Raw genomic sequence first — 24921 nt, 5'->3', positions numbered from 1 at the left:
ACTATTACTGTTTACATGCAATCATTAGATGTTATACAGTAGCAAAGTATTTCAGTCATAAATGCCAGAGTTAACCTCTCCCTATCACTATATTCATGAAGATTCCCATAGGTATTTTTATTTTCACTCTGCTGGAATTTGCATTAATCCCGTAATCAAAATTATGACAATTTCAAGTGATACATTACACTAGAAATGAAGCTGAATAAACATTTTATCCTCCTTCACATTGCACACCGAGCAAAAGCCACTTTAAGATTTAAATAGCATTGGGCTTGTGTTTATTAGCTTAATGTGAGATCCTGGATCCAAATCTCACTGAATTATTGATATGGGTTGGAACCAACTCACTTTGGGGGTGAGGGGGTGGGGGAGAGGAGGGCTAAGTGCATAAATCAGCCCATGTGTTCCTATGATAAAACTTTCAACACAATTATTAGAAAGTATTTTTTTTAGTCAAAACTGGCTACCTGTAAGGGTACTATCAAATAAATCACTCTAGTGCAATTGGGAATTTGCATTTCCACTATACAATACATACAGGGAAACCTACTACAGGACAAAATGGCACTCACTTGGCTAAACAACAGAATCACTCTCTCTGTGAGTGCAGGTTAGTATTATACTAAGAAATTGGCTGTTCAGCTGCTTCACTAATTGTCTTCAAGAAGTGATTCTACCTCACAAACCACTCCTACCCAGCTATAATGTTTCACTACAGTGAGAGTTGCTCCTTTTCTTTACAGATTGACTTTCCTATCCTTTTCCTCAAAAACTTACAAAGAAAACGAGGATATTTGGTTTGTTAAGACCAAGTTTAAAAAGTAAGTACATGCTAAAATGATCTGAAGGAGGAAAAAGGTCTTAAAAATTCAGTATTACCTTCAACCCAGAAAATTGCACTATGCAGTTAAGCAGATACCAATAAAACTGCCCACCTTTGGCTAGAAATTAAGTAGATCTGTATTAGATAATGACGAAGAAAATCCATAAAGATCCTGTTCACTAAGACCGGAAAGCACAAGTGTACAAAAAACGTTTGCGCATTGCAAACAAAACCATATTGCATATCAAGAAAATAGCTATGAAACTGCTTTAACAGATCAAAGCTTTTACAGCTTCAATGACAAGCTGAAAAACCTTATTCTCCTAATTTTCTTAGTGGTGTCAGGACCAGCAACTCAGACTTAGGCCTTTCTTATGCCAGATTATGATCTGCCATTGACTTGTGGCAGACATAGACAGGTTTTGGCTGCAGCACTGTGAGAGTGTGATAAATAGGCAGCCATATTTCCTTGCAGTTAGATGGCAGTGAGGGCTAAGACTTTTACTAGAGACTTCACACAGCTGGTGGGATTCTGCCACAGCTTTATGATAAGTTTTTCCCATTTAATCTTTACCTCAGCTCTTCACAGACTTCTCCCTTGTCTTTTGGTTGCAGTGGTCACTAGAAACAATGGCAACCATCCACACCTTGTAATCTTTACTAAAACACCAATAATCTTCATTAAAGAAATATTCTAAATGCAACACTGGAACACTTCATGTTAATGCTCTCCATGATCATTAATTTCAGCTATATACATAACTTTTAAGTTGAATTAATTTTTCACAGTCCCTCTGAAACAGACTTGCTTATCCCCAAGTTCATCTTAATACAGAAAACAGAAAAAATAATTTTCATCTAAAGTAAATGAATTCAAAGAAAATATGTGTTGTGGTTTAAGCCCAGCTGAAAGTTAAAACTCCATGCAGCCACTACCCTCCCCTCACTCCCTCCTGTGACAGAGAGAGACAGAAAAGGTAGAGATTATGGGCTGAGATAACAATTTACTGGAAACAGTAATGAAATAAGAAAATGAACAGTAAGAGCAACAATACTAATAACAAAAGTGTATAAATAGGGTGATTACACGCAAAATGCTCATGGCGTCCAACCGATACAGCCTGGTGCCACACAGCTGAGACAAAGAACACTATGGTCCCTGGGCCCTCTGCACACACCACATCCCCTTCCTTCTCCAAAGCGAGAATCCCTTAAATTCTGCCCTGGAGCAGTGACATGGGTGGTATAGAAAACTAACCTAGGCACACCCACACGGATCCAGGCTCCACTCCCTCATGGCTACCACAAGAAAATTTACTCTGTCCTGGCTAAAACTAGGACAACATCAAAGAAAGTTGCCAAAAGAAAACAAAAAGAAACTGGCATCATATTAAAGACGATTAAATAAAGGGTAAAGAAACCAAATACCTCTTTGGAAAGCTCTGTATTTTCTTTCTTCTCCGTAGCCAGGTCCTTATTTCAGGTGTTGATTCAGGTGTTGGTTTCATATGATCAATGGTATATAAATCCTTGCCTTGTTTCCACAGCCGGTACCTATCTGGTTGAAACTTCCTCACAAAGATATCCATGGATATTGACACCATGTCTTTCCTACAAGTGCACTGCAAGAGAAGACAGGAATTTGTAGGTGACACATAATGGAATATGCCACAGTTGTAATTTAAAAAGTCCTGAATAAAAATCCCACATGTGGAAGCCAGTTCTACTTTAATCAAAATCTTCCTTTTTCCCTTCTTCTCAATTTTCAGGGGGAAAGGATTATTCAAGAGAATACAGTATCTGAACAATGCGTCACACTAGGATTCCACTGTTTCATTAATTCCTACAGTTAAGACCAAAAAGAAACTATAGCATTTCTTTCTGCTCTATTAGTCGTTTTTTATAGTTTTAAGCAAACTACCATGTTGAATCCAGAGACTGCATGTATCTTAAGTGACATCACAATACTATTTTTAAAAAATAACTCATGTAGTGTCCACTTGACCCAAAGGTCTTTACAGGAACATACAGTTCCAGCACGGAACTCTTTAAAACATAAATCCATACAAGTACCACATCAAGTTACAGTTTTGCCCATTTTTTTTTACAAAGAGAAAAAAAGAAGCAAGAGAGAGAAGCATTACGTCTAAGGCCTAGAAGGGTGTTCTATAACTGTGTAATCTGATTTATTGTGCAATGCAGTCTCATGCAGTACTTTCTTCATCAACTTTACTCTAGTCTCTGACTTTGGTCCCTCAAAGAATTTTTGCATTGTTTTTCTTTCCAAATTATGCAGGTGAGTGGAATACATTAGACCTATTTGAATAAAATATCAATAGTCATGAAATGCAAAGGAGGAGCCTTCATTTGGAATACTGCAGATTCTGAGTTAATTTTCAGATGAAAGTTACTGTACGTAGTACCTCAAAAAACCTAAAAGTAGGAGACTGCATTGAGTAAATCGACATGCTTACAGCACATAAGCTATCATAGTGGATTAACCCTCTTTGACTGTCAGGTGTTCATCAACTTGCTCTCTCATTTCTCCTCAGGTGTCCCCCAGGACAGAGAGAGAAAATAAGACTCGAGGGAATTACATTAACTTATCGTAAATTAATAAGAGACAGTGAGAAATGAGAGCAAAACTAAACCCAGCTTCCCTCATGCCTGTCTTTCCCAGGCTTTACTTCACTCCTGACTCTGGTGTCTGCAGGGATGTTTCTTTCACATTTTTCTCACTCCTTTCTCTCACAGCTGCTGCACAGTGATTTTTATTCTTTCTAAATTTGCTATCACATGAATGCCACCAGAGTTCCTGACAGGCTCAGCTTTGGGCAGCAGCAGGTTCACTCTGGAGTCAGCCAGATCTGGCTTTGTCCAATGTGCGGACAGCTCCTGATCTGTTCTGCTATTAGCCACAGCTGCAGCACCCCTACACTACCAAAACATTGTCACGTAAACCTAAGCACAATTTTTTCAGATTAAAAGCAAATTGACTGGCTAAAACATACAGTCTTAAATGGAAAAACTTTTAAAGAACTTTGCTATAGCTGAATAAAGCTTACACTCCAAAACTGAGACAGTATTTTCTTTCAGGTAAACAGAGATGTATAGAAAAACCTGGTAAATGTACAGCCTGGCTTTATGGTTTACTACTACTAGTTTTATTTTTATTTTTTTTAAACAAGGAGGGTGTTTAATCATAGAAAAGCTGGAACACACAAAGGACTGGATGCAACTTTTCTACTAGTTAGGTTTCTGTGTACTGAATGCAAATTTCTTTATCTGCTACTTCCATCTATCATTTCTAGCTTACCCTTCCTCCTCTTGAAATTCATAAGATACATAATGAAAAGGCATCTGAGATGTATAAAAAATGCTTGCATTCCTTTCAATATGTCAACACCAATATGCTGCATATTCACAACACTGCCATCTAATGGGAGATGGAATGGAAAGAAGTAAAAAAAATTCAACAAAGAAACTGTAATTTTATGCAGCTGTCTTTAATTATAGTTTTTACCCAAAATACCACCAGAATTTTCCCTTTTCAAACAACATGAATATACATACTTATAAAAACTTTCTGTAAAAAACTTAAACATATTTGAAATAGTATGTCTCTTTCAGAGAGTCCTTGATCAGTCACAATGAACAGTAACAAAAAAGAAATTACGACACTTCTGTACACTGGAAAAGTGCATAGAAGTCCACTGTAATCTTTTTAACATTTAAAAATGAAATTGTAACACAAAGACAAGGAACACTGGATTTTCTCTTCCTTTCACATACAAAATCTTTTCACATTTAAACCCTGCTGCTACAGTCTGATAAAAAATGGTTATTAAAGCAAAAATTTTGCTGTTAAACATCAAGATTTCCACTGCCTTGGAAGAAAAAGGATTCTTAAGTCAGCATTGAAGCACTAAGGAAGAAAATACATCAAGAAATAAAATAGATTGTATGACGGAATGTTAATAATATATGAAAAGACTTAAAATAAATCATGTCTAAATGAGACACAGAATTTCTATCTTTCAGTAATCTTTGATCAGTTTCCACTACATTTTAATATAACTACTGTTAAAGATTTAAAAATCCCAGGCAGGTATTAGAAATATAGTAGAATTTCTTAGAAGCTTTAAAACTTTTAAAAACATACACTTCAGAATAAAAACCAATAGAGAAACATCATGCGCAACAGTACCACCACATGCCTGAAAATAAAGACAAATTTCTCAGTGCTAAAGGGTGGAAATACTTGGAAGCATCATATCAGACAACAACAGCAGATATGTTCTGAAAACAATTTCTACTCATATTCCCCGGAATGATTCAATTAAAAAAAAAACCACACACAAAAAACCATTATTGCTTTGATAAATAGTCTGCAGGATCTTTTGTTCTTTGGTGGTGATGATGGTTTTTACTGTTTTTTCTTCATTTCTCATTTGACTGGCTTGGAGCTGGCAGTTAAATGGCTTCCTGCTCCAGAGATAAGAAAGTGACTGAAAGATTCTTTCTGAAACAAAACTAAATATTATTCTGCTAAAGAAACCTCTTGGGACAGGTTTCACAAAGTGAACATACCAATGTCTACTAAAATACTCACAGCAATACTTCCATGAATCACAGTAATTTTGGAAACATCTTTTAATACTTTTTTAAAAAGTAAATGCAAAATCAAAGTAGTTGGACTGCCATGTAAAATGCAGCTGATTGCCATAGCTAAATGACAGAATCTTTGTACCGGAAACAATTAGTTTCTATATGCAATAGAACTAGTCTGATACTTATTCTACAATCAGAATACTTAAGAGAACAGAACTCCTTCCCAATTCTTACTATTAAATTCTTACTATTAACATCATTGATAGTTACAATAATTCTTATTTATCCTGCCATAAAGATACAACTTGGCAGTAAGCAACACACCTAAAATTTATCAGTAGTTGCAAACCTTTACAGAATGAATTGGAAGAAAAGTTTCAGCAACTTTAACTAATTGGCATAACTATATGTGAGATATATTTGTGATTTGAGAAAATTACCCAGGAGATACATACTCAGACAAATGAATTTTTTTTAAATACCTGCTACTTGTGAATGAAAAAAGAATAATTATATTGTACTAAAAAAAAAGAAAGTTTAATTCTCCCCATTTGAGACTCTGATTTAGGAAAGCATGAAGAAGTGTAAAATAAGCTTCTAGACTTATTTTAAAATACCTGAAATATCTAAAAACAGTCCTTGAAAAACATTTTATATCATCAAAAACCAAGTACATGCCTTACAGGTCTTTCCAACTTTTCATCATTATTATTAAACTCTTTCGTCAAACAGAATCACTAGATTTTTAAAACTGACATAAAAGTACTCCATCTATAGAGAATATCATGTTTTGCTGCAACAGAAAGTAAAAACAGGGTTTATTTTATTATTTGACTAGTAGAAGGGCAGTAGTGCTTCTTAGTACCATAGTTTTAAGCACAGAAATGCATATCCAGAGTCAAGCCTTTATGATTTGCATTTTTCTCTTTTAGTTCAATGAATTTATACCCGTCATGTGAACTTACGTCTTTATCCACAAAACCATCTTCTTCACCAAAACATTAGTTGTTATACTACAATATTACAATATTTAACACACTAAGGTTAAAATATCTGAAGGATTTTGGACATTTTGCACTAAGTATTGGATCTTGTTAATTAAAATATGATTTTCACCATATCTGAAATCTATTTTAGTTAAAAGTCTTCCAAAGTATTAATCTGAAGACAATTAGTAGTACTCAATTAGGCTTTTTTTTTTTCACTTACCTAATTATTTCAGAAAAAAAAGCACCACCTAAAGTCTTTCTACACACCTGTGGAACAGCACGTGGAGACTAACAGTCAAGGGAAATCATGAAAAGTTCTGTTCTTTATAAAGAGAGAATGGATATTTACAAAACATATAAGAAAGCAACAAATTAGCAGGATGAGGCAACTATTAGGCTGGTAATCTTCTTTAAAAGCTATATAAATCTTAATCCACAAAGCATACTCTAAAAATTATTCAATCAAGCTATTTTTCAGTGACCATCGTTCCTAACTGTTTATAATGACTAAAGCTTTCTTCACAGTACAGCAGCAATGATATACTGGAGATAAACATTTTAAACAATTGAGATTCCTCTTACCAGCTAAACTTAAACGGCACAATAATGGACTATTTCATGCACTATATTCCCCTCTGCTTGTAATATTTTAAATGAATAATCTTCAAACATTTAAAAAATTGCTTTTTTTAATAAACATTTTAAAGGTGCTATAACTGGAACTGCTTCCTGTGGACTACCCACAGAAGAAGTCCTTCATAGGTACTGTTTGTTAGGACAGGAATTAATAAATTCTGGTAACAATAACTCTTCTTTGCTATGGAGTTGGGCTGTAATATATTTTCACACTGACCTTCTGGCAACTTGTAGGCAGTGTTGCAGACATCTTTGGTATCAGTTAACCATCTGTGCAAGCTTCAAGAAAGCAAGCCTTTCTTTGGTAAATCAGAGAGAGTACACTCACTTTTCCCTGACACCTCCAGTCACACATAACAAAAATACAAATTCAAAACACCACTCTTGAAGGTTCTTTTTATAGAATAGAAAAAAAATTTAATAAATTCATTGTTTGTACTTATATATGCAAAAGCAAATAGTCTGCAGTATTATTTAAATAGTTCAATATTTAAATAGTGCATTACAAAATATCTGGCTTTTTTCTTGACTCCTATTTCTAATTTATTTTGCATTTACACACGATGCCACCTACACATTCCTACAAAAAAAGACTTGGTTTATATTATGTAGAACTGATTCCATCACCATCAGTTGTCATTGCAAAAATGTGGCCAGTTTCCTGCAATTCCTTTGAAAGCTGGGCAACAGAAACAGTATGACAAGACACAGCTGAATGAACCCCATCTCTTCTTAAATGCTCCACCTCACAGCCCTTCTTTATCCTTTACTGATGTCTTTCATGGCACAACTCTTACCCCTTGAAAGATTTAGTTATTAGCTATTAACCTTTTTCTCTTCATTCTGATTTTAGTCTGTATTTCTAGTCTGAATTCTTTTCCTCTTGCACTCACACTCACTTCTCTGGCCATCCCTGGAATGGGATATATAGAACTTAAAACTCTTTGCCTGGAGCCTTTACCTCTCTGCTGTGGGTCAACTGGCCCTACTCCATCCTTCTCTTAGCTCTCTATTGTTTCCTTTCTTAATACCTTTGGACTGCATTTCCCTCTACACAGAAAACAAGAGCTTTATCCCCTACCTTGAATTGCCCACCAACTCCCGTATTTTCAAATGGAATGATTCTGAACACATGAAATTAGAATCTATTTTAAAGAAATTAATGTCCATCCACAGCAGATCAGAATTAACCAATTCTATAATACCTCCTAAAATAAGAAAGCAAACAGTCTGTGCAATAAAATATAAATATATATAATACATAAAATTCTAAACAATTACTTGTAGTGGTGCAATACCTAATACTGACAAATGACCATGTCACTGCTCATCTTGTTCACACAAATTTTACAGTAATTATCATGGATTTACTTACAGAAAGTTTAGTACTATCAAATGTTAAAAAAAGGAATTCACAAATGACCCAACTACAACAATTCCTATAAATTGCATATATTCTTAGCTCATTAGTTACAGCAAAGGGATAGTAGTAACATATTGCAGGTAAGATGTTAATATAACAGGAAACCTAGCTCCTTCTCTTTTCTCATAAAATCAAAAGAAAATCAGTAAGTTATCAATTTTAAAATTCTATTCCAACATACCAGCTGGGGAAAAACATCAAATTAGAACTTCACATATTGTAGATTAAAAGGGATTCTGGGAAGACAGACACCTGGTATGAGTAAATAGGCTGAGGAATATTTCTGTTATTTTGGATAGCTATTTATCAGTTAAAATAAACTGTTACCTACATTGGATTATTTAAGACTATTTTCTGGCAAAATTAGTCTACCTGTGTATCACTACTAACATTGCCAGCTAGTAGTGATACAGTAAGTAATTCCAGCAAGTCAAATTACTGTCACGACTTAGAGAAGTCTTTTTTAAATTCAGGCTTGGATTTCACGATAATTGAAGATTCATGGTAACATAACCAAATGAGCACATAGAATTTTTTTTCCACTACAACTCAAATTTTACAGAACTCCAAATCTACCTGCTACTACTAAAAAATATGGTTGCATTTACATATGATAATGCTTACAGACAAATCATGTTGAAAACTAAAAACTATTACTGTATAAAACCTTATAACTGCTGAGCATTTCTCAATGTTGCTTCTTAAGCACAGCACAGCAAACTGAGTCCTCATATTAATAAAATTAAAAATTACTTTTTAAAGTTCAGAAAATATTTTTTTCTAAACATTTTGAAGATGTTCTAATATTTCATGTCACATTTTTCTCAGATTTCACTTTTTAGCATCTAGATCATTGTATTAGGGGATGTTTAAGCCAGCAAACTAATGTTATCAATGGTAAATCACAGCACATAATGATTTCTGCCCAGGGGAAGGAGAAGAATGAGATGAAATTCCAATCAGAGAGAAAAGCTCTGGTCAAGTCTCATGTGAAGCATGTAAAGCACCTTCATATTCAATGTTTCTGTAAGGCATATGATAAATACTTGCAAAAGCTCGACTCATTTTTTCCATGACTTAGATGCCCAAAATTCATCAGTCATATGCATCTTTGTAGCTTCTGTAAATGCTGAGTTTATCAGCAGGCTGAATGAACCACTATTTCTTTATATATTGATAACCTCCTTGCTCCAACTGTTAAGTACCGAAATTGTTAAGTAACTGAAAATTCACAGAGGATAAGGCCTACAAAAATTAACATCAACCAGATTTATTCTAAATTCTCACTCTACTGAATCAGTTTTTGGACAACATAACTCCTAAAATCCAGTTTCATTTGTATTTTTGCTCAGCAAAGCAGAACAATATTTAGAAAACATATATACCTTCCAACAGATAATGAAAAAACGTGTAGTTTATATACCTTCATTCCAGGAATTTCACAATGCTTTGCAAATATTAGTGTTTCTTCCTGATAACAGAGAAGAAGAAACCAGACCAAAGAAAGGCTTATTTGTCATGGTCACAAGGCAAGCCACAGCCAGAACTGATAGGAATATATTTGATTTTCAGTTCCCTGTTCCAGATATTAGACCCGATTTCTAAACTGAAGAGAGGAAAAGGTAATGATTTTCCCAGCCCTTAAAATATTTTTTTCCAAGGCTCTCCTACTATTCAAATTCTATTACAGAGAGAGAAAAAAGGAGAGCAGAAAAATATCAGTGAAAATTATATGGTCCTATCATGTATTTTAAAAGGTAATAAAACCTCACAAATTTCTAATAATTTGCAGCTATCTATTTATGTAGCCTACCCCTTGACAGAAGATGGAAATGAACTAGTTATGTAATGTTCTACCACCATTTAAATCCAAACTAAGTAAGCAACAAAGCATTGTGATATTAAAAAAAAAAAAACTAAACAAAAAAAAACTCACAAAAATAAACAAACAACAACACAAACCTAACCATTCCTCCAACCCTAAAAAAGAAAAAACACAGGCAAGCAAATCTGCCAGAAACAATACAAAAAAAAAAGGACCCAATTAGAAGGAACTTCAAAAGGAAAGAAGAGTTTCTGTCAGTGTTAAGTAAACCAAGTGGCTCAGAACAATGCTGTGTTGAGGCTGTTTTGACACTTTAGGAAGGGAGGCTTTGAGACAAAGATTGTCTAGGTTTGAGAAGGTAGTAGAGAAAGTAGCTGATAATGTCAATAAGACAGAAACAGCAGAATCCTCTACCATTTTTCACTCTAATAAATAAAAACTGCTTTTTCCAGTGAAGACGCTGACAAAGTCTTGCTATAAGCCATCTTTCAGGCCTATGAAACAACCTCCTCGAATGTTGCTATCAGGGTACTGAAGTGGCAGGTTGAGCACAAAAACAGTAACGGCACTTAGAAATCTACTCACAACCAAACTATAATGGCTACTATCTTAGAACACCAGGGTCAACTATTAAAATTACTCAATTATATAACATACAAAAATATAAATCAAAGAAGTGAAAACAGCATTATGCATTTCACCTACCACAGAGAGGAAAGAGTAACTGAACCAAAGAAAAATTCACTGCAGGGAGTATGCATTCAAAATAAAGTGAAGCTACCCCTAGACATTTCTGGAAGAAATGGAGTATGTTTCTGTTGACTAAAGCTCTCAAACAAAAAACCAGACTCACCGACGCAAAGCAAAGTCCCTTTTAGCAAGCACTCGGTTATCAACAAATACATCATTGTCACTGAAGATCCTAGAGAAACATCTGCCAATAGTCATGGAAAATTGAACCCATTCCTAGAAAATATGAGTTTCCAACTAACAAATATGATAGACAAACAGAAAGGCTCAGTGTAAACAGAGACTGCATTCAATTTAAACTCCTAATGAAAAAAATGACAGACCATTCAAAGCAACAGAATTTCCTTTCACTCAAGCGAAGAAAAACATGAAGGAAAAATGAAGAAGAAAAATGATAATGTATGTAGGCCTTTCCCTTTCCTTCTTTTTGTCAAACCACTTTTTTATCAGTTTTTTTTTTAATTCCCTAACCCGAGTTTCTATCATAACGCTTTTATGAAAATGTTCTTAAATCATTCTGATTATTATTAACTGTCACCAAGTGTCAGAGACTGAAATGGCTAATGATTTATGCATTCTAGGAGACTCTTGCAGGATTTTGACTTTTGCATTATACCTCGGATGGACAGTTGGGCCTGTCCCTCCCTCCAGTGAAGAGCCAAGTTTGCAGGCTTTTGACTGTTTCATTATACCTCTGATGGGCAATTGAAGGTGTCAAGCCCTGAAAAGGTCGGATCTCTGATGGCCCATCAAAACCCATCCCCCTCTCTGCCAATCTATAACGGCGGGAACCAGACCAGACACAGAAACTCTGCGCAGGGCCCAGGGAGAGTTTTTGGAGGCTCAAGGCATGGCCCGTGAACACTAACCATGGATATAATAAGTCATAACTTGGCGTGTGGGGGCTTCCCTTCTTCACCCCCAGCAGATCAAGGCCACCACTTCAACTGACAGACATAGAAGCGGCAACTACCAAGTGTCATCGCTGGACCCCGTGGGCGGTGACTATATACGTTTTGTCCACTCTCAGCTTTTCTTTTTCCTTACTCTCCCTTACTCTTATCCTATCTGTCTCTCCCCTATGCATTTTCTCCCCCCCACAAAGATTATTCCCCCAAAGGTTATCTCTATGCCACACTGTTATATGACAACACCCAAAATGCTAGCATACCTGTTGATACAGAATTGTTAAAATAAACCTTACCAATATATGTTTTCGGACACCGATTATTCAGTGTCTTTTCACTCTAATCCACCCCAAGGGAATTATTGATAAAAACCTGGGTTATTCCCCCCCTCCCTTTTTCTGGGGCGGGTCCTAACACCAAGCTACAGTTGTGCTGTGTGCTACCTGCAGTTTTATCATCTTTAACGTAAATCTTTATTGCAAAAGATGTGCTTTAATTTTAAATGAGCTAAGACAAATTTGCTGCCTCAGTGTAAAGTCCTGCAAGACACAGGACACAGGCTGCTTTTATCATCATTTAGGTAGTAGGTTAAAAATGCCTTGTCCCAAACAGGATTTACATTTAGATGGTCAAATTTTGGTGCTGCTTCTTAATATAAAATGCATTATTTTCTTAATGAAGACAGTCTCACTCATCAAAGATTGCATTGTCAATACATCTATATTTACCTCTCTATATATACATGTCTATTTATCTATATACAATATATCAGAGAGCAATGACACACTCTACAATTGCTTTGTTTCACCCTGCAGAGAATATAACTGGATACCAAACTCCCCCACCATTTTGCCTATGAGAAGAATGAAAAATAAATTCTGCATTCTTGTTCCTCTTTCCTCTGGTCTCCCTCAAGGAAAAAGATAGTACTTCCCCACCTTATTCTGGGGAAATCTTTTAATCTAGACATTCTTACTATTGCCTTATTGCTAGCATTTTCCAAAACAACCATTTTCTTTTAATAATTTAATTTAAATGGCTGCAGAAACATACCAAAAAGGAACCTCATACAGTTCAGCAAAAGAAAATGCTGAATGCTGCATCTGGGGAGGAATAACCTCGTGCACCAACACGTGGGGCAGCTGGGCAGGCAGCGGCCTGGCAGAGAAGGCCCCGGGGCGGCTGGGAGACACCGGGTGGGACATGGGCCAGCTGCGTGTCCCTGCCCTCGGCCTCACCAGGCCTCACCTGGAGTGCTGTGCCTGCTCTGGGCTCTCCAGTCCAAGAGAGATGAGGAACTACTGGAGAGAGCCCAGGGAAGGGCCACAAACACGGTGAAGGAACTGGAATCTCTCTCTCATGAGGAAAAGCTGTGAGAGTTGAGATAGTTCAGCCTGGAGAAGGTGCAGGGGCACCAGACTCTCACCACAGGGCCTGACAGTCTAAGGTTAAACTGGGGGGTTTAAGGCCACCAAAAGTGGCTGACATGCCATGAAACAGGGGCTTTCCCCCTCTGGGGTGTTCGCTGTCCTCACTAGGCAACAGCCGGGGTGCCACAGGCTCCTGCAGTCGGCACATTTGGCCCTGGCCTCCTGCAAGTGCCACACGCAGTGTGTGACCTCCAGCAGGACCGTGGCCCTGTGCTGGCAGTGCTGCTGCTGTGCAGAGACGTGGCCTGTGCGGGGGCTGCGGGTCCTGCACGGGGCTGTCCCAGCACCTCAGCTTGAGGAGGGCACCACTGAAGGCTCCCAGACAGCTCCTCCTTCCCTGACCGCCTCCTGCAGGTACCCTGTGCCAGCCTGAGTCCAGCTGGCTGTCCGGGGGGGCAGTGCCAAGTGGGAGGTTTGTCCTGGAAGGGGGGCAGCGTGCCTGGGGCAGCGGAGGGGGCAGGCACACGTGGAAGGCAGTTGTGGGGCTGGCGGTCACTTTTGGGCCTGCAAGGAGAACCTGTGGGAGGCCTTTGTCTCCCCTCTCTCCCCATTCTCTGGGGCCTTCTCTGCTGTTCCGTTCCTGGCGCCAGAGAAGCTCAGGCACTGTGCACGTGTCTTGGCAGAACATGGCACCTGGAGCCGAAGAGGCTCTGCAGGAGAGCGGCTCGACCACGACGGCCGGTACGAGCCAGAGGCAGTGGGAGGCAGTGGCAGAAGGCCTGTGCCCCATCTGCCTGGACAACATGGACGACACAGCCCACATCATCCCCTGCCTGCACACCTTCTGCTTCGGCTGCATCCAGCAGTGGGCTGCCATGCACGCCGTGTGCCCGCTCTGCCGGCAGCACTTCAGCCGCATCCTGCACATGGTGAGAGCGGACGACGACTACCAGGAGTGCGTGGTTGCCTCGTCCTCCCGCCAGCAGAGTCCCGCAGCCAGACAGAGGGTGCGCAGCAGATCCCCACAGTGGCGCTACCACCTGCGCCCACGGCCCAACAACAATCCCACCGCTGGGAGAAGGGGGCCGGCAGAGAGGGACTAAGGGAGGGCTCCAAGGAACTCCGACACCTCTGCCCCACAGACTGCAGGGGGATGCTAAGCCAGCCCTGCCGATGGACCTGTCATCCACTTGGACTTGCTGAGAGCGCAGCTTATGGCCTTCATGCAACGTGAATGAACATCCAGAATCTTTCCAGAGTGTGCATCTTTCAAAATCATTTGGTATACTGCACATGAACCCACTAATTACAGGGAGGTGTAATTTTATCTCTCTCTTTTTCATTACTATTATTATTCTTCACAGTAGTATTGTTATTATTAAAATTATTAAAGTGTTCTTACCTTAACCCACAAGGTTTATCCTTTTCTTTCCAATTATCCTCCCCAATGGGGCGGGGATGGCAAGCAGCTGCATGGAATTGGTTGCTGGCTGGGGTTCTCTAATTTGATGTGCTGGTGCTGGAAAATTATTGGCTTCATTGCCACTGAACAAAGATCCAAAGCTTTTCAGAGCATGATTCTCTGAAAATCAAAGCAAGCCACTGCAGGCAATGCTTTCTAGCCCTGTCTCAAGAGTGTAGGAAAACAAAAGGGGAAATTGTCTGGAGTGTACCATGAACTACTTTAATATAAATGCTGCAACAGAGCCCCTTTGGCCCACACTCTCCCAGCCTTGCCCCTCCAAGCACCAGAGCATGGTTGTCCAAGCCCTGTGGCCATGAGCCAGGCCACCTGACCTGAAGCAAAGCCAGGTCCATGGACACAGGCCATGCTGACAACCCTCTCTCTGCTGGTACCTCTACACCCAAATGGCTCCAGTCATCCACCTGTCACAGCCCTCTGAGCCTTCCTCTGCCACTTCTCTACAGCAGCAGCCTGGCTCCTCCAGCCCCAAATCCCATGGCCATGGCAGGAATGCAAGATAAGCTATCCTGGTGTTCTGGGGACAGGCTTCACAGAAGACACTGCCAGGGAATGATCTGCACACCTTGGCTTGGTCTCTGTCAGACAGCAAAGCTCTAAACTCTGAACATCCTGGGCCTTCGGGAGCCAGTCAAGGAGCAGACTGCAGTGCAAACAAAGCATATTTTTCCATCCACCCCACTCCCACTCTTGCTGAGCCCTTCCCAGTCCCTTGCTTTTAATCCTTTCCCCAGACACACCAGAACCAGCCTTGAACCTTTGCACAAGCTCTGCAATAACCCCCTCTCATAGAGTCTGAGCAGCTCCATAGATTCTTGCCCAACATCCCACAAGGGTCCCTCCAGTCCTGCTGGCAGAGACTCCCACAGCCAGAGAAGCTCCTGTGCTGTGTTCCCGTGGGATCCATCTCAGATCTGCAAGAAAGGGCCTGGAGGTCCTGGGGACACCAACAAGCAAACAGCACTGTCAGTGTGCCCTGTCAGTTGGCACAAAAGGCAAACTGCCTCCTGGGGGACACTGGGAAGAGGAGTGCTGCCAGCATCCCCCCCTCTCCTCAGCCTTGAGAGGCTGCACCTGGAGTGCTGTGCCCAGCTCTGGGTTCTCCAGTCCAAGAGAGACAAGGAGCTACTAGAGAGAGCCCAGGGAAAGCCCACAAACACAGTGAAGGAACTGAAGTCTTTCCCCTGTAAGGAAAAGCCAAGAGAACTCAATTCAGAGAAAGTGCAGAGGGATCTCACCACTGTTTGTAAATACCAGGTGCAGGGAGTAAAGAAGAGGGAGCTTGACTCCTCTTGATGGTGCCCAGTGACAGAACAAGAGGCAATGAGTACACAGTGAAATTCCATTTAAGTACGAGACAACTTTTTTACTGCAGTGGTGGTCTTGGACTGGGAAAATTGTCTATACATTTAATCACAATCACTAGCTTTCAGTATCAAGACGAAAATGGAAGCAGAAGGTAACCTTCATTCCTCTACCACCTCACTAGGTACACAGCTGTGCAATTAACCTGTCAAAATAAGGCAGGAACCAACTACTGGGCCCCTTACACTTCTAACAAAACTTCTGATAAAGTTATCACTAATCACAGATTAACAACTATAAAATATGTGTGAAAAATGCATTACAACATAGAACAAAGCCAGATTACAGTTCTTGGATGGCACAATGAATGTACACATGAAGCTCTTGACAGAGATGATGACCAAATCTCAGATAATTTACCATGCCCAAGAACTGGGAAAACAAACATTACTTCACTATGAAGTTTTTCAGAGAACAGTAAAAAGAAAACACACTAACTCTGCCGCAGTATCAGATACATCTATTTAACTTGTTCATATGTTCATCAGCCCATAAAAGGGAATGAGAGGCAGAGCAAATCAAATATCAGGAAGTGTTACAATAGGTAATAATGCATATGAAATTGATATAAGGAGATCTGTGTGGAGCATGCAGACTTATCCTTAGACGAGAAATTGAAAACCATTTCCTTTGTAAACCAGAATTCCTTTACATGTTTTTGGTTCAATATATTTCCACTAGCTCTTTGTCTTACTAGTGTAGCTAACATCTACAGTACCAGCAAAACTTGCAATAAAAGCACTGACTTGCCATTAGCCTATTCAGAGGTAGCTAGGTGGTCAAATTATTGATCCAAAAAATATCTTGTAGCATCAAACACTGACAATAAAAAATACAAAATTAAAAAACCCACACTAAAACAAAACAAAACAAACAAACAAAAAAAAACAAACCAAAAACAACAAAAAAAACACCCCCACACATATTTTTCTGATTTTATTCTGAGATTCACATTGTTCTGCAGTAGACAAGACTGTGCTTTGCTGCCCAGGAAATACAAAACGAAAGTTCAGTACTGCAGAGCATTATTACCTTATAGCACTGGACACTAAAAGAACTTCAGAACCAAAACCTTTGTTAACATATGCAAAAGAACATATGTCCACAAACATCCATGGTCCTTCTCCCACACTTATACATCCACGCAGATCCTCCAACCACTCTCTGAAGCTGAGAAGATAGGATGACCAGAGATCTGTGTGGCAGCAAAGCACAAAGGTATCATCACTTCCTTGGCTAGGTTACTGCATTACTAATGTGTTTATATTAACTTATAAACACTGACACCACCACAACTCTTTGGCATTAGGAGGTTGTGAACATACGTGTTCAAAATAGTTTTGTTTTCATCAGTAAATAGGTAGGGATGACTCTTGACATGCCAAGTGTGCCTAAATGAAAATTTCTTTACTATGCTTCAGTATTTTTAAATCTGCATACAATTAAAAGTATGCTAGCTAGTAAATTCTTTAAAACACTTTCCTAATACGAGTAGGGCAAAAGGCTCTATAAGTGGAGTCAGAAGGGTTACAAACTTCTCTAAGAAAGGGTTACAATGCAGTGACAGCTGGCCAAAAATGTCAATCTTTTGCAGTAGATACATTCAAAAGGCATCACTGTTATTACAACTTTGCTCTTACCAAACAGTATGCTTAGTTTAGCTCTTTTCCTTTTTTTATTAAACAGAACATATAACAAAGAATATGTGTCATCATTATTCCTTTTGGGTGGCTGTAAAAGATAAAAGGATCGTTTGAGATCTATGTGCCTTCTTTCAATAATTACTTTCTAAAGTAATCAGAATTGCCATCAGCCAATTGTTCCTTATGTTTTGATAAAAGATCAGGATTCTGCCTGTGACAGAGTGACAATATGATGTGCTGCTTATTCAATTTTTCTACCACATGAATAGGAGATATTTTCCCACAACACTGCAAGAAGATAAGGAATTTCTCTAGTCATAATGTTTAATAAAAGTAATGAAGCTTCTGAGGGGAAAACAAAAATGTGTCTAGCTTCCTGTGGATTAGGCCCCAAAACTGGGATAAACGGTTCATTAAGAGTAACTCATATTTTCAAGACAGGTGATCAGATTCACTTCTTCATAATCAGCTAATCCAGGATATTAAATACAAATATTTTTAAGTAAGGATTTTGGATTAATATAAAAACCTAAACACTGCATTTCTGATGCAGTCAGATCCTTAAGAATATTTGTTTTAGTCACACAGACACAAGACATCATGCAAGGAGTTCACATTACACTTACAAACCACAAAATGTATTCTTTTACTGATTTTTTGTCTTATTTAGACTTATTTTAGATTTAGTTAAAAAAATACTGTTATCCCACCTGAAATAAATAAAAGTGCTACTGAAATTTAAAGTCTTTAACTTCACAGAAATATCTTGTTTGCATTTCATGCAAAAGAATATTGTGTTACATACCTTTCTCTCTGAGAAGCTTTTACAGGAGGTTTGATTTGGCAGAGACAGAACTGATAAGACCGAACAAACGGTCCTGTATGATATCCTGGTTGCTTTTTAATCTGTGAAAAGTCTATTAATCAGACAGAACATGCCCAGAGAGTGAACAAGATTTCTGCATCAACTCTGTATTAACTTCCACCAGTTCCATACATTTCTATGAAATGTTCTATCCTCACTTGCAGCTAGCCTGAAACCTATAATTAAAAAAGCTGGTATCAGTTCTATAGGCTGGCAGGCAGTGAAGACCAATCTTAGATAATTCAACTTCATTCCAGCCAATTGTATTTCTAGCTTAAAAAAAACCCACAACTGTACGCTTTATACAGTGACACACACACAAAAAAAGGCTGTAAATGAAGATGTGTAAAAGGAAGTCACTATATACACAGTTCTTTTATTTATGCCTTAAAAAAAAATGCCTCCCTATTGTGATCTATTAACTGTCAAGAAGAAAACTAACATAAACATGTTCTACATCCATAAATATGTTCTTCAGGGGAAAAAAAAGGAAAGAAAAAACAAACAAAAAGTGTCAACAGCAGTATACCTTTTCATTAAGAAATGGAAATGCCTTTTTTCCTGGCTGTTTGACACAGTAAACTGAAGAGGGAAAACTAGATTTAAAAAAGAAAAAAGATATGACTATTCTAATTCTATATTAAACACAATTTATATGGATTCAGTATTGCAAAACTGAAATACTGCCATCAACTCTGTTCTTAAACACTTGCAGTAAGTTTTCTATGTAAGCAGATAATTAAACCATTTCTATCAGAGAGCTACCTTAATGCAGTATTCAACTTAAAGCAGAATAATCAGAATTTGTTACGTATTTCCATCATTTTTATGATCTTCTTCTTGCTTGCTGCATATCTAAAAAGTTAATTATAGTTCAATTAAAGAAAACAATAGCTTACAGTCTATAATACTTCTAATTAAGAATTTTAACTCTAGAAACAGAATTGAGTTCAATTTCCATGCAATCTCCAATTTCTGGGTATTTCCATTCCACTTGGAAGAACTGATGAAGGAAATGAAATCCTCAGTTGCAAAGCCTAAACCAGATTTACCATCTTGATGTTCGTGTGCATGCAAAAACAAAAGTGATGCTTCCTTGCAGACTGTCATGAATTCAGGTAATACAACTCTGTGTTCTGATTCCCACGAGTTTTCCCCCCCAAGTTTAGATCTGGCATTCTAACATGAATACACTTCACGCTGCCCTCACTGAATCATCACTCTCATTTGATTGCAGCAAAAGCTGTAATTATGTCCTTGTAGTAACATGTTTTTTGCCAAAAGTAAAGACTGATATTAAATCACATAGCCTGACAGTAGGGCCAAGAGGAGAAGAAATTAAAGTCTACAAAGTATAGAACTGCATGTGTAAACAGGTTCCATAAAGGATGGAAATGACCACAGAACTACTTTTCTCCTAACTTTCTTCCCTTATTTCCTGTTAAACAAATGTAAGTGCTGTAAGTCCAAATCCTGCAAAATAGCATTTAGAAGTTTTGTGTTCAGCATGGGTCTCTGAATACTTAATAGGGTTATTTTTTATTTATATTGCATGTGATAAGACCAAATTAGATCATTAAATTTTAACATTCCATGGAGGAATGGTAATGGCTTTCTCATGATGTCTGAATAGTTAGTATACAACTTTTGCGTTTACTTTTCCAGTGCAATCAGCATCTTATTTTATTGCACAGATGTCACTCTACCAAATTATTATCAGACTGTTCCATCTTGAAGTAGATAATTCTATGCCATATGTTTTGTAGGAATTAAGATTCTTGCACTGGCACATACCATATTGCTCTCTCTCACTAAATACAGTTGAAGAATTAATGCTTAATAGACACATGCAGCGAACACTAAACCTGCCGCTGGGAAGGACGTGACACAAAAAGAGGAACATTACTTGATGTTCTCTTCAACTGTAACCAAGCTATTGGAAAAGAACTAGCAATTTAAAGTCAAGACTTGTACAATCATGAAATCACACCAGGGAAGATAGAAGGACCGGGAATTATATTCTTTGATAAGTTTCCTCTATCTTCTGAGAAAATATAAAGTTTCTTCAGCTTCTGTTAACTGAGGATGGAAGCTGAGGATGCACAATGCCTTGCAGAATCAAAAGCTTTGTGAACTTAGGTAACTTAAGAAGAAAGTAAAACTGGGCTCAAGAGTCACAAACAGAAGAAAAATTAAGTTAAACTATAAACAAATATTGCTACCTGGGTCACGAACGTTGTGTTTTCATCCAAATTCATCAGAAGTATATGTGAAATATTTGTGCAATGGGAAAAAAATGTAGTAAGATGACCTTTCTAAAACCAGATGCCCATCTTCTTGAAATCATTTTTCTCTGAAACATTTACTCAGCAAATACTATATCTTCTACCCTTTATATGCTAAAAAGGCAAAATGATCACTTCCAACTTCTTCACTATTACAAATACAGAAGGCACTGAGAGTTTGATTTATTGTACACTATGCCTTCTTTTACTTTTCTTTTTCCATTCTTATGGAAGATGTCAACTGCAGTAAACAGAGCCGCTAAAAAGTGCTACTGAAAGTTCTACTGAAAGTTCACATTCTTCATATTGTATAAAGTGGAATGAAACATCACCCAACAAAAGTCCTGCAATTACCACAGGAATTCCCACAAATAAGCTCTTTTACTGAGTACCTAGCAAACGATGTCGGATTGTGAGGTTCATTTCCTTCTAATGTTTCTTTCAGGTTGTTTATAGACGAAATTGAAAAAAAAAGAAAGAAAAAAGATATCAAGCAGTATACTGCAAGTACTAAAAGCTATCGATAGACACATTGGTGTCTTTTCTTATTTTTTCAGGGACAGGTTTTAACCACTTTGAGATTTTATTACTGCTCCATTTCTGGGGATCAAAACACGCAAAATTCCAGTTTAAAGGAAGTAAAACCAAGTGATTTTAATGACAAAATGAAAGCAGAACCAAGATTATCTATTTGTATTGCACAAGAAGCAAAAGGTGTTATTTTATGCTCTTTCTTGTCCTCTTGCTTTGGAACTTGGCATTAGACTGTCTCTAGAAAAATACGCCATATTCATTCCTATCATATAGTTTTGCAGTTCTAATTAATCTCCATAGAATTACATGTATGTCAGATGTTTTTTTCCTCACTTGACCTACCAGGTTGCCCACTCTAATAATAAGAACAGAAAAAAATATTTTGTTATATCTTTCTAAACTATTTTTACAGACCACAATCTGGAACTTCACTTTCACTAGGCATAAAAACTTTATTGTGATGCTAGCTTAAATATATTCATAGATCGCCTATGTGCTTTTTTCATATTTGTACTTGGATAATACTTTCATACTTGAAAGAATAATGTTTCTAAACCCACCACATCTGCAACAGAATCATAGGATTTGGTTACCCACAAACTCAAGTACAGTTTGGTGTCCTGGATCCACCCAACAGACCTAAAAATTATGCCTATACGGAGAAAACGAGAAAGCTCAAATGCATTTATACATAAAATTGTAGCTTGCTTCTCAATCCCACTTCTGTGCCTTTGCTATCTCTCTCTGTGATAACTCTTGTCAATAAACCAAGGGGATTTTTTTCTATTTGCTTTCAAAGAAGATTCCTTTCTGTCAACAACTTTTTGAATTTAACTCTTCTTGAACAGAATTCTTGTTCAGAATTGCATAGTCTTTCAAGTGAGTTTTACTGCGGTCTTCTGCAATAGAAATGATACTTCACTACTACAAAGAAATATGTTACTGATACTATCTACAACTGCATTTCTTTTATTCAGTAACATCCTGTAGAGTTCTCACAGTCATGAGCTACATAGACCCAAGGTAATTTCTGAGATGAGGTCCCAGTTGCCACCAGTCATTCCTGTTACTCAGACCCTAGAGGATCACCCTTTTAAATCACTAAACAAGCAAATGAAATTGAAGTATTGACACTGTGCTGGTGTAGTGGTTTGAACCAGGTTTTCCCCCTGAAGCTAAGAAAGTGGTAAACCCCAAAGGGGTGGTAACCCCTGGAAGTTCTGAAGTTTTGTCCAATCTGCACTCCTGTGAAATGTAAACATACCACAAGCAAACGGAAGAGAAGGTTAGTTGTAGTCTGGTTGGAGAAGAAGTGACCATGTTGTAAGACCATGAGGAGAGAGAGAGCAGGAGCCCCCTGGGGGGGGCTTTGGCCCCCAGCCCCCAGCAGGGGCCTGCGGGGACCTGGAACAGCATAAAGCTGGGCTAGGTGCCTGCAGCTGAGAGCTAAGAAAGTTTTCTCCAGTGTGACTGAGCAGAGACAGAAGCAGCAGAAGCAGCGTCCAGAAGCAATGGCAGAGAGCCAAAAAGATAAGAAGCGGCAGAGGCAATAATTACAGCCAAGCAGGAGAGACACATTGTTGTCCAAAAAAGAGCTAGCAGCAGCTGAAAGAGAGAACTGAGTTCTACAGAGAGGAAGTTTGGGGGTAAGAACTGCAAAACTCCCCTAAACTTTCTCTGAGATCCCTCCAAAGGGGAGGGTGTGGACTCTTACTGATTAGAAGTCCTAAATGGAGGAAAGGAGCTAAGAAGCTCGGTTGTCCTGAGAGCTCAGCCAGGACAGTGTGTAGGAGGTTGACCTTGGGGCCCTCCCTTGCTGCAAGCTACAAAGAAGCTCGCAGCCATCTTGAGGCAGGGCACAGAAGCTCTGCAAGGGGTTTGAGTCCTCTGAAGATACCAGACTGTCACGAAGACCCCCTGTGCTCGTGATATGACCGTGGTGGAACAACCTTTGTCTGGGGTGAATGTAGCCCACGGAAGACCCCTCGCTTGGAAAGGACGGGGCTGGGAGGGGGGGGCTTGGATACCCCCCTCGTGAGTGCTGGCAGAAATCCAGCTGTCAGCTGCTGCATGTGAAGAGGACAGATGACTGCTGCCTTAGAAGATACTGCTGCTCAGAGTAGAGACTAGGAGGGATCTGTCCTTCTTCCCTCCTGGACTTTTATTTGGAGGGGAGAAGAGATCTGATCCATTGTAAATACTTATATTATGGTAGAGTTAGTTGTGATCGTGTGTATAATGTATTATAACATTTATTTGTATAGTCATTGTAATATATTCCCTTTCCCCAATTTGGGTCTCGTGTGATTGTCTGGAAAACCCATCTCACATTGGATTGAGATGTGACAGGGGGCTAGGACTAGGGAATAAGATTTTTGAGGCTCTCAAACCATGACAGCTGGCTAGCATATGTCTGCTGGAAGCTGTGCCGCAGCACTCTCCTGTCACAACAATTATCACTTAGGACTAAAGAGATGTTTTTCTCCACATACGAGAAGATGCAACAAGGGGGTGCAGAACTGGTGCATAACTCAGATGCACCAAGGTTTGCATAACTAAGAGAGAATAATTCAATAAAAAGTCAGTCCTCCCCACCCCACCCCCACCATGGTTTAAGCATTTTAAAACAGTGGTAAAAAATTTCTTCAATTGAACACAATATAGTAATAATTTTAAAATATCTGTGATGTCAAACAGCAAAAAATTACCAGTGAGGTAGTCCCATTATCGCCACTCCACACTCTCTTAGGTCAAGTTTTCATTCATAGCTTGAATAATTGAGCTCAAGGCTTCCTACCCTTCCAGGGTAGGAAGACTCTGTCTGCAATCCTGTTATTCAAAAAAATTTTATTTGTTCAAATACCATTTCTAGATTTCTGGGAAAAATAAGTTTCTCCAAACTTGGAAAAGTGGCAACTATTTTACATTTGAATAAAATGAGAAACAGATAGTAGAATTGTAATAATTACAGGAAAAGGGATCTGTCTCAAATTTCTCTGCTTCACCTAAAAAGACTCCTTCTCTGGTGTAACTTGGTAGTTCACAATTCTCATAGCCTACTAGACAACAGAGGAAACAATGCTTAAGCCTATAACTGGGCTCAAACCGTTCACTGTAACTAGCCAGCCTGTCTACAGGCCTTTGTTTCAGAATCTGTGACCAGTAATCAATACAGCCTTTCACACCTCTTTTAAATGAAAGAAGATTTTAATCTTAAAGGAACAAATAACACTGAATGAAAAAAAAAGTCTGAACAATAAAACACTGTCCACAGATACCTGTTTTTCAAAAGCCTAGTCCAGATGCCCAAGATCATGCATGCATTCTCAGTCTCTATATCTGCCTGGTTTTCTGTGAATAATTCTCATTTTCCAGACAATACTACTTTTCTAATCATTTCAATTGTCT

At 38.5% G+C, this 24921-nt stretch overlaps 2 protein-coding genes across 11 annotated transcripts in view; one reads left to right on the top strand and one right to left on the bottom strand.

Moving 5' to 3' along the window:
• KDM4C (lysine demethylase 4C) overlaps window positions 1-24921 on the bottom strand; it is a 265110-nt gene that overhangs the window by 125023 nt on the left and 115166 nt on the right. For all 10 annotated transcript variants that reach the window (XR_001873728.1, XR_001873729.1, XM_017808184.1 and 7 more), the window contains one exon: window positions 2255-2448. Coding sequence is in view for 8 of the 10 variants with exons in the window: in XM_017808184.1 (XP_017663673.1) it covers window positions 2255-2448 (194 nt within the window). In the remaining 2 variants the exon portion in view is untranslated. The remainder of the gene's footprint in view (window positions 1-2254; window positions 2449-24921) is intronic.
• LOC108494072 (E3 ubiquitin-protein ligase Topors-like) lies at window positions 13019-14632 on the top strand. Its single transcript, XM_017808189.1, has 2 exons — window positions 13019-13752; window positions 14022-14632. Exon 2 carries the CDS (start codon window positions 14025-14027, stop codon window positions 14439-14441), a length of 417 nt encoding a protein of 138 aa, XP_017663678.1. The 5' UTR covers window positions 13019-13752; window positions 14022-14024; the 3' UTR covers window positions 14442-14632.

This window comes from Lepidothrix coronata, unplaced genomic scaffold (assembly GCF_001604755.1).
Source record: "Lepidothrix coronata isolate B3197 unplaced genomic scaffold, Lepidothrix_coronata-1.0 Scaffold22, whole genome shotgun sequence".
Lineage (NCBI taxonomy): Eukaryota > Metazoa > Chordata > Aves > Passeriformes > Pipridae > Lepidothrix > Lepidothrix coronata.
The sequence above is the reverse complement of the archived record's forward strand: the minus strand, read 5'-3'. Positions and strand labels throughout refer to the sequence as shown.